This window comes from Ochotona curzoniae, unplaced genomic scaffold (genome assembly GCF_017591425.1).
Source record: "Ochotona curzoniae isolate NIBS_2020 unplaced genomic scaffold, NIBS_Ocur_1.0 patch14, whole genome shotgun sequence".
Classification (NCBI taxonomy): Eukaryota; Metazoa; Chordata; class Mammalia; order Lagomorpha; family Ochotonidae; genus Ochotona; species Ochotona curzoniae.
In genome coordinates, this window is record NW_024466684.1 from 1,838,578 (window position 1) to 1,851,626 (window position 13,049).

General features: G+C 44.1%; 1 protein-coding gene and 1 pseudogene across 6 annotated transcripts in view; one reads left to right on the forward strand and one right to left on the reverse strand.

Moving 5' to 3' along the window:
- Positions 1–13,049, reverse strand: part of LOC121166446 — a 1,182,205-nt pseudogene that overhangs the window by 677,778 nt on the left and 491,378 nt on the right.
- LOC121166435 (calnexin) overlaps positions 1–13,049 on the forward strand; it is a 31,011-nt gene that overhangs the window by 5,437 nt on the left and 12,525 nt on the right. For all 6 annotated transcript variants that reach the window (XM_040995542.1, XM_040995543.1, XM_040995540.1 and 3 more), the window contains 3 exons: positions 12,194–12,373; positions 12,613–12,686; positions 12,889–12,947. In XM_040995542.1, coding sequence (XP_040851476.1) covers positions 12,197–12,373; positions 12,613–12,686; positions 12,889–12,947 — 310 coding nt within the window. In that variant the 5' untranslated portion in view covers positions 12,194–12,196. The remainder of the gene's footprint in view (positions 1–12,193; positions 12,374–12,612; positions 12,687–12,888; positions 12,948–13,049) is intronic.

The following is a 13,049-nucleotide window of genomic DNA, read 5'->3' on the forward strand; positions in this document are numbered from 1 at the left end:
CTAAAGTTTATCTAAGTAGTTACCTGAATGTTTGCTGAACATAATTGTGATAATATAATAAATTCTAAAAAGTTTAAATTTGGGGAATTCCTACAGAAAAGTATATGGTAGGGCAGAAAAAAGTAAACATAAAAATTTTCCTATCAGTGCTATGATTTATAAATACACTATTGAAAGGAAAAAACCATATGTAACTAGAGGGAATCATGTTTTCCTCTGCAAACTTATTCACAAATATTAGACCTTTTATGGTCAGGTAAGAATATAAGTTGTTTTGAAGGACAAAATATTTGTTTATGCTTGAGAAATGATGGACTTCATATTTTCTTATGTTAATAGTAAGCCTTGGAGCCAGTAGTGCTGCCCACCACATTTGAAAGTAGGAAAGGAGGGACTTTGGAAGTTGAGTAGGCTGACAAGGCCACACAGAACCAAGGGGTCTGACCAACAGATGCACTGTGCTGCCTTTTGTGTCAAGAGTTGGTGGTTTGGTTTGTGTTTTAGTGATTAGTTAGTTTGGAGGGTAGAGTGATAGATAAGAGACAGAGAAAGACCTGACTGCTACTTCACTCCTCAGTGGCTGCAACAGCCTGTACTGGGCCAAGCTGAGGCCAGGAGCCCAGAACTCTACTTGAGTCTCCCATAGCCTCCCCAAGCTGGATGGGAAGGAAGCAAAACAGCCAGCATTTTATAACCAGTGGCTTAACCGGCTCTGCCACTTTTCATTTTGTTTGGAAGAGAAAGTGAGCTAGTGAGAGTCCATCTAATGTTATGGTTCATTCCTCAAGTGCCCCCAACAGCCAAGAATTCGGTCTGCTTTCGGACCTGAGGGTTTAAGGCTTTTTCCTGCTGCCTCCCAGTGTGTCCATTAGTAGGAAGCGGAGAGGTTAAGAATAGGGGCAGGCATTTGTGTCCCTCAGCAGAAGGCCTGGATTGCATTTCTGGCTCCAGCTCCTGACTCTAGCTTTCTGTCAGTGCAGACTCTGGGTACCTGTCACCTGTGAGTACCTGAATCCTGTCTTTGTCCTTTAGCCCAGCCCCAACCTTTGAATGCATTGGGGCTAACATTGTGTTGTGGATAAAACTGCCTGCAAACTGATTACCCGTATAGGTCAATCCCTACTGTTCCATTTCTTAGAATGCCTGAGAAAGCAGCAGAGAATGTCCCAAGAGTTTGGAATCCTGCACCTGTGTGGGAGACCTGGAAGATGTTCTTGGCTCCTGTCATTCAGTCAACCCAATTTAAGCCATCTGAGGGGCAAACCTGTGGATAGATGATTCTTTCTGACTGTTCCTCTCTGATATCTGCCTTTGGAATAAGTAAATAAATTAAAAATAAAAAAGGCTCAATTGGCTTACCCATTCCTTCCAAGTGCAGGGAACCTGTACCCATGTGGGAGGTCTGGGAGAAGCTCCTTTAAAAATTTTTTTTGGAAAGTTTTTTTTTTTTTTTTTTGATTGTAAAGTCAGGTTCACAGAAAGAAGGAGGGGAAAGATCTTCCATCTACTGGCTGGAGCTGAGCCAATCCAAAGGCAGGAGCCAGCAGCCTTTTCTGGGTCTCCAGTGTGGATGCAGGGTCCCAAGGCTGTGGGCCATCCTTGACTGCTTTCCCATGCCGCAGACAGGGATCTGGATGAGGGGAGTGGAGCAGCCAGGATTAGAACTGGTGCCCATATGGGATCCTAGATCATGCAAGGCAAGGACTTGAGCTGCTAGGCTATCATGATGGGCCCTTAAAAATTTTTTACAAGAAAAGGATCAAAGTGGTAGATGTAAGTGGATTAGGTGGTCTTTGAAGATTGCTTCTGTTTCTGAACATTTAGAAGCCAATTCTTTTCGCTTAGTCTTTCAAGTATTGGAAGAGAAGCCCAAAATTGTGCATAACGGTTGTGAACATGTGGCTGTGTTTTTGTGGTTCTGTGTTTGCCCACGTTTGTGTCTTTGATCCCAGAGTGTAGAGGGTTTTTTTGACCTGGGACAGGTAGAAAATTTTATTGCCCAAAAGAAAGCTGTAATTAACTAAGGAGAGAATGACTTCACTAAGCCCAAATTTCCTATCTGGATCCCATTTCTGAGTTGTGTGTGTGTGTGTGTGTGTTTTTCCTGTTAGTATTATTATACAATTTGTGCTTAAGAGGACTAAATTCCTACTGGTTTTCCTAGATCAAACTTTAATAACATTTGAAAAGCATCTTCACTGACTGATTTTATCTTTTAGCTTTGATGGCTAGGGTGTTTGGCACAGCAGTCCCTGCTAGGAGGGACTATCCTGTATTGGAGTGCCTGGTTCCAGTCTGGGCTAGTTGGCCTCTGATTCAGCTTCTTGATAATGGGTACCGGGGGGGGGGGGGGGCAACAGGATTCCAGGACTTAGGACTGCCTTCCCTCCCATGCAGAAGGCTGAAGGAGTCCCAGATTTCTGGCTGTGGTAGGTATTTGGGGAATGAAGCAATGGATAGAAGTTCTGTTTCTCTTTCTCAAATAAAATGAAAAGAAATAATTTTTTTAAAGAAGCTTACCTAAATATAACATTAAAAAGTTGTACAAGTGATACTTATTTTTTATAACCCTTTACCCAGCTGTCCCTGACAATGACATCTTGGCTATAGCACAATATCAAACTAAAAATTTTTTTTCTAAAGATTTCTTTTTATTTGAAAGACAGAGTTGAAAGAACAGAGATTTTCCCCTCTACTGGTGTTTCCTCAAATGACCACAACAGCCAGGACTGGGCTAGAGGGGAGCCAGGAGCTTCTTCCTGATCTCCCATGTGGATGCAGGGGTCCAAGCACATAGGCCACTGCTATCCTGGGTATGTTAGCAGGGAGCTTCATCAGAAGTGGAGCAGCTAGGAATCCCATCGGTGCCCACGTTGGATGCCAGCATGGCAGATGGTAGCTTAAGCCATTAAGTCACAGTGCCAGCCTCCTTACCTTTTTAAAAATTACTTAAAGCAGAGACAGGCAATGTGATCTGTGCCAGTTCATTCCCCAGATGTCTGCACCAGCTTAAGCCAGGAGCCCTGAGCCCCATCCACATTGCCCACATGGGCGGCAGGGACCGTGAACTTTGGCAGCCTTCCAGAGCGTGCATTAGCAAGAAGCTGGAATCAGAAGTAGAGCCAGGGCTAAAACTCGGCACTCTGAGAAGTGGGTACCCTGATAAGCAGCATGTTAACGTCTACATCAAACACCCACTCCAAAGCAGAAATTCGACTTCACTACAATCTACAGACCTTAATTCAAATTTCACCAGTTTTTGTATGTACTTTTGTAGATGTTTGTTGCTCTAGGTAATTATGTCAGCAATTTATTTCAGAAATGTGTGTGTGTGTGTGTGTGTGTGTGTGTGTGTCTTAGGAGGTTTATTCCAGTGGGGCAGGAAGGGGGTGGGGAGGTGGTGGAGATCAGTGGGAAAAGGGGAAGGAGAAGAGAGAGAGCCGCACCTGGGGGCCTTTTTGTCTGCAAGGTGTGGGGGCGGGGATTGGGAGGGATTGAGGGCAGGCCCCAGGGGATTGGTGCCTGCAGGTGAATGCCTAGGGATGATTGGTGAGTGGGCAGGGTTGGGGAAGGGGCTGGAAGATTGGGGGTGAGATTCTCAGGTGGAATGCCAGGTTACATCTGATTGGTGGATGGCTAGACTGGCGCGAATTTCCTGAGCTGTGAGGAAGAGGAAATGGCATAGGGTCCAGGGTGGGATATTCAAATAACTCCTTACATTCCTCCCTTTTGTTATATATAAAGGAAGGGGGGCATTGTTCTCTATGGCTTCTTGGAGCTGTTTTCTCTTGGCAATGGTGGGAGGAATGGGAGATGGAGGGATGCTTCTAGTCCTGCAAAAGAAACTGGTTAATGGTTTGATTTAAAAATTTTACATTTGAGTGGATGACACTGGAATGGAGGGAAGGGTTATTAAGAGTCCTTTTGAAAAGGTGGCTTGAGTTCTCTTTCTCTCTTAGCCAGGCCTTCTTGTACTTTGGTCATTGATTCTTCATTACTCCTGAATGGTCAACGTAGACAGATAGCTTCACCAGGAACCAGAGACCCTGACTTCCTGTCATCCTATCCAGCTCCTCTCATTTCCAAGCAGAGGAGTGAACCAGCTGTTCTTAGGGAAAAAGGGACAACGACCACTTAGCTGCTTCGAGCTGAAAGGGGGCGTTGTTGAGTAACCGCAGCAGTAGGAGGTTCTAGAGGTTCCTGGTAGAAGGTAGAAGTCATCAGATGTCTGAAGTACTGCCTGGCACTTGAAGGCTTCTCTTTGTTGAAGTCTAGATAACAAAACATATCATAATTATAATCTTTCCCAACCTAGCAGGTCATGAGTTCAGTTAGAAACCCAGTTGGAATACTTGGGCTTTCAAGCTTAGATATAAAAGAATTGTCAGGGGCCCGGCGCGGTGGCGCAAGTGGTTAAAGGTCCTCGCCTTGCACGCCCGGGATCCCATATGGGCGCCGGTTCTAATCCCGGCAGCCCTGCTTCCCTTCCAGCTCCCTGCCTGTGGCCTGGGAAAGCAGTCGAGGACGGCCCAAAGCTTTGGGACCCTGCACCTGCGTGGGAGACCCGGAAGAGGCTCCTGGCTTCGGATCGGCATAGTATCGGCCCATTGCGCTCACTTGGGGAGTGAATCATCGGACGGAAGATCTTCCTCTCTGTCTCTCCTCTCTGTATATCCGCCTTTCCAATGAAAAAAAAAAAAAAAAGAATTGTCAGGTTTCAACCTTTGTCAGAGTAAACATTAGTTTAAAATGATGGACTAGATTTATATCAGTTTAACTTAACTACTTCAAGTCCCAAATTTTGAAACATACCCAATGAATGCAATGGAACACATGAAACCTTTTGGGTTGTATGAAATTGTTATCTGAAACAATGAAAGGATTAGCATGTGGCATCAGAATATAAACCCATCACAGGACAGGTAAATGCAAGCTGACTTCTTGACTAACCTTAACAATTATTGCATTTGACATTTGAAAATGCTATAGTAGTTTTGAATCTAGCTAGGAAGCAGGCAAGTGTTAGATTTTCTAAAAAATTATACTTTACCAATTGTTGCAAGCCCTAAGAGTTTCAGGAAGGCATCTAGCCTAGAACATAAAGCACAGCACTCAAAATGTTCTGTTACAAGACCTACTAGTCACACTGTAGATGGCACAAGATTTAAACTAGTTTTCATTTATAATAACCCAGCAGTTTGTAGTATTCTAACAAGATTTTACAGAACTTTATACACTTTAAGGCAGAGGCAAGCAATCTACTAATTTATAGGCTAACAAGCCATGTACTGGCAATTGAAGAACACAAGAATCTTAAGTAGATGAGCTAAGAAATCCCAAATAACTTGGCAAATCATGAGCAAGACATGAAATCTGCCTCAGGGCAGTGAGGGTATCCTACCTCAGTGAAGTCTAGCAAAAACTGAAGAGGGAGATGGCAAACATGTCTATCAGGAGCCTGGTCATTGAGGCTAACTAACTTTTCCATTAAAAAGCTTTTCTGACCTTCTAGATTAGTCTGTCTGTCACCTAAGCTAATTCGGGGCTCCCGAGAGACCCTGATGGTCACTGTCAGAGAGGGAAGAAGACAAAGCTAGCTAGGACAGAGAAGGCAGTGTTCAGATGGAAACTTACAGTTTTCCTTTCCACTGTGAGGACCACCCTGGACTCTTGGGTGCTGTTTTGAGGTGTCACTTCTGAAGTCTGTGGATGGCCTTGAGCCCTGTGCAGGTTCCTGGGCTGCTTCCCATGTGGGAGATCCAATGGGAAATGACTGACCTGAAGTACTTGACCTCTTTGGTAGTTGGGACATGGCCCTGGGTGTCCTTTCTGATGATCCTTGGTGAAGTGTCCATTGCTTTGTGAGCTGAAAACACCAGATGCAACGAGGTATCTTATGAGGTTATTCCAGTGGGGCAGGAACGGGGGGGGGGGGGGGGGGGGGGGGGGGGGGGGGGAGAGGTGATGGAGATCAGCGGAAAAGGGGAAGGGAGGCGGAAGGAAACGAGAACAGAAATCTTGCCATTTTTTAAATAGAAAATGTCGATGCGAGGGTTTTTGTGTGTTTGTTTTTAAGGTATTTGCTTGAAATCCAGAGTTACAGACATAAGAGAGACGCATTTTGCATATTCTGCTTCCCTCCCCAATTGGCCACCGTGGTTGGGACTGGGCCAGGCCAAATTCCAAATTCCAGAGCTTCATCTAGGTCTCCTACGTGTATGTAGGGAGCCGTGAAATTTGGGCCACATTACTCTTCTTTCCTTGGCACTAACTGTGAGCTGGATTGGAGGTGGCGCAGCTGAATCGTATGGGATGCCTACATCTCAGGTGGCTGCTTAGCCTGTTGCCAGACACACCAGCAAGAGACTTAAATAGTATTAGCTAACTCGCATTTTTTGCAAGCTAGGTGAAGGTGGGTTATGAGCTTGTCTATGAGTTTGTTTTTATATAAAGCTAAAGAAATTGAATAGTAGAGCCAAAATTGCAATTTGTTCATGATCTCTGAAATGGGAAGACAGACAAGCTGTTTTCCAGACTTCCTTCAGTCTATTAAAAATTAAACTTCTAGATTTTATGGCTTGGCTGTGTGCACAGACTCTGCTCGACCCTCCCCTGTGAGTATTTGGTATTTGGTATCTGGTTAGTGTCCATGCAGTGGAAAGCTATCAGGAAACCTTGGTTTGGTGTCTACTTTGTACTGGGCTGTCGGCTAGGAACAAGATGCATTTTCTTCTCTAACCCTTTTTAACATTAAATTCTTCTTCTTTTTTAATATGTTGGATAGGTAAAGCAAAACCTGGTTCACTGTACAGATGCCTGCAATGTACTGGAATAGGATGAGCTGAAGTGCAGGGCATGGGATTCAATGTGGGTCTCCCACACAGGCAGCAGAACCCATTGATTTGCTGCATTCAAGGGTTTGCTTTTGCAGGAAGCTGGAGTCATGAACCCAAGTGTTCTTATGTGGAAATATATCTAATCCAGCACCTTAGTCACCGGGCAGAAGGCTGGCCCCATGTAACAGACATTCTTGCAGGTCCATACATGTGACCACTGGAAGACAGATTTTCTTTTCAACTAGTTCAGGATATCAGTCAAAACCTGCACCATATAGCTTAGCCCTGCAGTATTGGTTTTGTTGACTAACTTTTCAGGATATCATAAAGTGAAGCCACACAAAACTTTAACTTGCATGTGACTGCTTTTGAAAGATATTGTGTTCCTCTATAGAATCAGGTACTTGAAAGTTTTCTTGTTGTGACTTTTTTTTTCCTAAGATTTATTTGAAAGGTAATTATGCTGGGGGCGGGACAGGGGACAGAGAATTTCTATCCACAGATTCGCTTCCCAAATGACTGCGGCACCTGGAGCTGATCTGATCCAAAGCCAAGAACCTCTTTCAGGTCTTCCACTGGGGTGTAGGGTACAAAGGCTTTGTGCTGTTCTCTGTTGGTTTTCCAAGCCACAAGCAGGGATCTGGGTGGGAAGTGGAGCAGCCAGGACAGGAACTGGTGCCCATATGAGATGCTTTGTTCTTAAGCTACTTGTTAAATCCTTCCTTTGCATACTCTTAGAAACTGGATGACAATACTGAAAAGTATGCCCTTTTTTGCCTAGGCTTGTGACAATGTAAGGATAAATGAGAACCTCAGATGGGAAAAAGCTTGTGATGGGAAACATCGTCTTATGTCTTAAGGAGTATACAGATAGCAGGCAAGGTGCTCTGGATGTTTGAAGCCTCGGCTTTTGATCCTGGGAATTGCTTGCTAGCTTCATTGTTTCCTGATAAAGGAGAGTCACGCTAGATTCCCAGTAGTAAATTTCAACCATAGGATTGTGGGAGACATTTGGGAACCAACTGTTTAAGCACAATAGTGGAATTTTTTTTTTTTTTTAAGATTTACTTATTCTTATTGGGAAGGCAGATACACAGAGAGAAGGAGATATATAGAGAATCTTATGTTGACTGATTTATTCCCCAAGTGACCATGGCAGATGGAGCTAAACTGATCAGCACCTCCTCCAGGTCTCCCAGCCAGTGCGGAGTCTCAAGGCTTTTAGGCCATCCTACATTCTCCCCTCTGGGTCTCTTGTCCCATGGCCAGGGATAAATGGGGAATTTGGTTCTTTTGACTCTTACTCTTTGGTGGTGATTGATGCTAACTATCCCAGCTCAGGTCTCCCTCAAGTATGGGTACATTGGTCTGACCCAGAAAGTTCTTCCAGTTTTCCTTCTCTATCTTGCTCTTTTATAAAGTTATGGTTGTGTTTTAAGATTTATTTTCATTGGAAAGGCTGATTTACAGAGAGAAGGAGAAACAGATCTTCAGCCCACTGGTTTATCCCCAAGTGGTTGCCATGCTTAAAGCCTCTTCCAGGTTTCCCACACAGGTGCAGGGTTCCAGAGCTTTGGGCCATCCTCTACTGCTTTCCCAGATCACAAGCAGGAAGTTGGATAGGAAACGGGACGTGAATTGCACCCGTAAGTTCCCTGTACTTTTAAGGAGGGATATTAGCCAATTGAACCATTGTGCCAGGTCTTCCTAGTGTTTTCTATGGGAAACAATTTTGGGAGTTGCATCAAGTTGATTTACATAAAAACTTAAATCAGTTTTAGAGAAGTTCTTATAGTTCTTTGTCAGAGTACTACTAGTGTGCTTTTTTTTTTAGTGTTGTATATTTTGGTGGTAGAAAATGTTAGAGTGTTGGTATAATGTTAGTATGTTAGAATGTTAGGAATATTAGTGTTAGGTGATATTAGGCCCTTTGGGGGAGAAGCCACTACTTCGCTAGGTCAGAAGGCGCCTGAACTGTGGGAAAGCTCCACTTTAGTGATCAATCTGTCTCCCTTGTTTCTTTATCTACCATCTAACCCAGGTGCAGGAAGGCAGGGGCACAGTTCCCCGGCCCCAGGGACGGGAGGAGCCATAAAAGACTGGAGGAGCCATAAAAGATAAGGGTGTCAGGATAGGAGGAGCCGTAAGTAATGAGTGTGAGAATGGAGCAGACTGCTTGCACCTAAATTTGTTACTTTTGAGTTGACTTTGATATATGTTACAGCCAAGATGGGGTATATAATCTCCAGCCTTATGTTAAGTCGGGGTCCGATCCACTTGGCTGGCCTGTGTGCCCCAAGTACGATCTGACCCCAGCATGCTGGCACAATAAACTCTGTTTGCTTTTTGCATTACCAGCAAGACTCTTTGTCATTTTCTGGGGGTTGACTAGCTCGCACCCTAATGTCCGGGCGGGGAGCTCTGGCCTGGACAAAAGGTCTTCTCTGAATAAATCATTATCGTTGTTTGTAAGTGTAAGAAACCATAACAGACGATGAGATTGTCCCCAGAATACCAGTGACAGTCCTGGATAAGCTTATGAAAGTTTTTATTTAGCCCTTTATTTTGAGCACTGCATTTAGGAAAACAGTGAATTTTACCTTCTTTGATTTGGCAGGCATAGTCTCCAGATGCCTGAGAGAAACCATGCGTCCTTATAGACTAGCGTGAGGAAGGGCTGAGGGCCTTGCGAGCCAGTTAGAGACCTCTGAGAGACTTGGTTAGGAGTCTGTTGTCTGGGTACAGGATGGCTTCAAAGAAGGATGTGGAGGCCAAGTCACAGGGTACCAGTTCATGATGGAGGAGAGAGATGTGAATAGAGAAGATAAAAGAAGATGCCTTGCGGGGAGGTGGGGGCAAATCCCCCACATCTAAGAAATACACACCCTTATTTTTTTTTCATAGCCTTACTTCTGATTGTGCATTTTATGCTATTCTAATGTTTTGGTTCTACCTTTTCAAGCCCCAAGACAAAAATCCACTTACTAGCAAACCATTTTGTACATCCATGTGGCTCCGTGTTGTTTTTAACTTTGGTGAAAGTCTCCAGATAGCTGCAGCAACAGGGACACCAAAACCAGGAAGCTGGAATTCTGGATCTCCTGACTGGCTTCAGGGACCCACACATGTGCACTGTCTGTTGCTTTCCCAGGAGCTTTAGCAGAGCAACCAGGACTTGCTGAAGCAGTTCCCACCCACGTGGAATACTGGTGTTGCAGCCAGTGGATTAACACACTGTGACACAGTGCCAGCCCCATGGCTATTTTTGTGTCTGGATCCTTAGTCCTTGAAAAGGCCATTAACATTTCTGATGTAACAGAAAAAGCTGGTAGGTATTTAGAAAAATGAAGGTAGCTAGTTGTTAGTTTCATATTTTGGTTGTTAAGTCTTCCAACATTATAACAGAACAAGAGGGTCACTGGAGGGCCCAGCTTGGTGGCTTAACAGCTAAAGTCCTCATGTTGAATGTGCTGGGATCTCCTATATAGGCACCAGTTCTGATCCCGGCAGCTCCACTTCCCATCCAGCTCCCTGCTTGCGGCCTGGGGAAGCAGTGGAGGACGGCCCAGAGTCTTGGGACCCTGTTCCTGTGTGGGAGACCTGGAGAAAGTTCCTGGCTCCTGGCTTTGGATCGACACAGCAGCGGCTGATGCGGTCACTTGGGGAGTGAATCTTTGGACGGAAGAGCTTCCTCTCTGACTTTCCTCTCTATATATCTGACTTTGTAGTAAAAATAAATAAATCTTAAAAAAAAAAAAAAGAGGGTCACTGGAAATTGAATCCCTAATAATCATTGTAGTTTCCATCACCACCATAGTCACTGCCAACATTCCTTCCTTTGCTGTGACCATCATGTCCTCTATCATATCCATGGCCTTGGTTTCCATCTCTTGGGCCACCACAGTAGCCCCCTCTGCCACTGTAATCAGGGCAGCTGCCATAGTTGCCACCTCCTCTGTAACATCTTGTGCTACCACCACTTCCATTGTATTTTCCTACTTTTTTAAGGTTTATTTATTTTTATTGGAAAGGAGGAGGAGATAAAGAGAGCAAGATCTGTCTGCTGATGCACTCCCCAAGTGGCCACAATTGCCAGAGCTGCACTGATGAAACAGGAGCCAACACTATCTGCCGGGTCTCCCACATGGGTGCAATGTCCTAAGGCTCTGGGCTATCCTCAACTGCTTTCCCAGGCCACAAGCAGGGAGCTGCATGGAAGTGGGGCTGTTGGCACTAGAACCTGCGCCCATATGGAACCCCAGTACGTGCAAGGCGAGGAGTTTAGCCACTAGGCTACAGCGCCACTCCTGTGTTTTCCTCTTCTACCACTGCCAAAATTACTTCCAGCACTTCTTCCTCCATGACCCGTAAAGTTGCCTGATTAATGAACATAGCTTTTTGGATCCAGCAGCAAACTACATCTCAACTATGCTCATTAATAGTATAGTATTTCGGGCCTGGCGCGGTCGCCTAGCAGCTAAAGTCCTTGCCTTGAACATGCCAGGATCCCATACGGATGCCAGTTCTAATCCCGGTGGCCCTGCTTCCCATCTAGCTCCCTGCTTGCGGCCTGGGAAAGCAGTCCAGGATGGCCCAAAGCCTTGGGACCTTGCACTGGTGTGGGAAACCTAGAGGAAGTTCCTGGCTCCTGGCTTTGGATTGGTGCAGTACCGGCTGTTGCGGTCTCTTGGGGAGTGAATCATCGGATAGAAAATCCTCCTCTCTGAATATCTGACTTTGCAATGAATCTTCCAAAAAATAATATGTTATTTCTCAGCAGCAGTTTGGATAACTATATCATCATCAAAATTTACAAGAGTCAATTCTCTCCCAACCTGCATGTCTTCTATACTTCCGTTTTCAATCTTGCTATACTTCTCAGGTTTTATTTTTTTGTATCTGCTTTAATATAACAATAACAACAAAAAATCTCCCGCACTGTCAGATGGCCTCAGGCTGTACCAGTCCTCTCCAGAAACATGTTTGTGCTTCTCCGCCGCCACACCTCTGTCTTTCCTGGCAGAGCACACGTTGCTGATTCTACCTCTTCCACACAAGAGAAAAATCACAAAATCCTGTACATTTCCTTCTAGGCTCTCATGACCACATGATCTTGAGAATACCTTCAAAGCTTAGACCAGTTAAGCTTAGCAGTTTTCCTCAACTGCTATGATTGCTTCCTTTCCTGCACAGCATACACACATATATGCACACATGCAAATACACACACCAGTGGCAATGAGGCACCAAGGTTGGAAGCAGCAGTTTCACATCTGTTTGAGACCCAATTCTTTTCCGGCTAATACTACTATTTTATAAAGAAGCACATTGACCTTACCTTTTTTTTATATATGTAGATCATGGAAAGGAAGTGGTTACTGTGTATGCTACTGGTCCTTGGAACGGCTGTCATCCAGGCTCATGATGGACATGATGATGATATGATTGATATTGAAGATGACCTTGATGATGTCATTGAAGAGGTAGAAGACTCGAAATCCACACCAGACGCCAGCACTCCTCCCCCGTCCCCAAAGGTTTGAAGTGGCCTTTGTTCTTTTACCACAGGGGTTCATTGGTTTGTGAAGATTGTTTTCCAAGGAAAGCCAGTTTAATTTGTCTGGCAGCTTTTGTCACATATTACCAAAGTCTGAATGGCTGGAGTTTGAGGGAAAGCTATGCAAGTTTTTTGACAAATCAAAAGCAAATCAAGAAAACATTCTCCTAAGAAAGAATGTTGCTAGAATTTTGATTAAGTGATTTTGTATTATCACAGGTGACCTACAAAGCTCCAGTTCCAACGGGGGAAGTATATTTTGTGGATTCCTTTGACAGAGGAACTTTGTCAGGGTGAGTATTTCCTAAGAAAGAAAAAAATCTTGGAAGCAAACATCTTTGTAACAGTGTACTGTCACTACTTAAGTTACAGAACACTTCAAAGCAGGGTGGTTAAGAATGCTAAGATCAGGATAATCTGATTTTATGAAAATTTAGCATTGTCTCTCTTCATGGGTAATTTAAATTTTAACTTGTGGTTTTGTTTTAATTATAGGTGGATTTTGTCCAAAGCCAAGAAAGATGATACTGATGATGAAATTGCTAAATATGATGGTAAGAATTGCTGTTTGATTTGGATATAAAAGCATGTTGAGGTTTTTTGTTTGTTTGTTTTTAAGATTTATTTATTTTTATTACAAAGTCAGATATACAGAG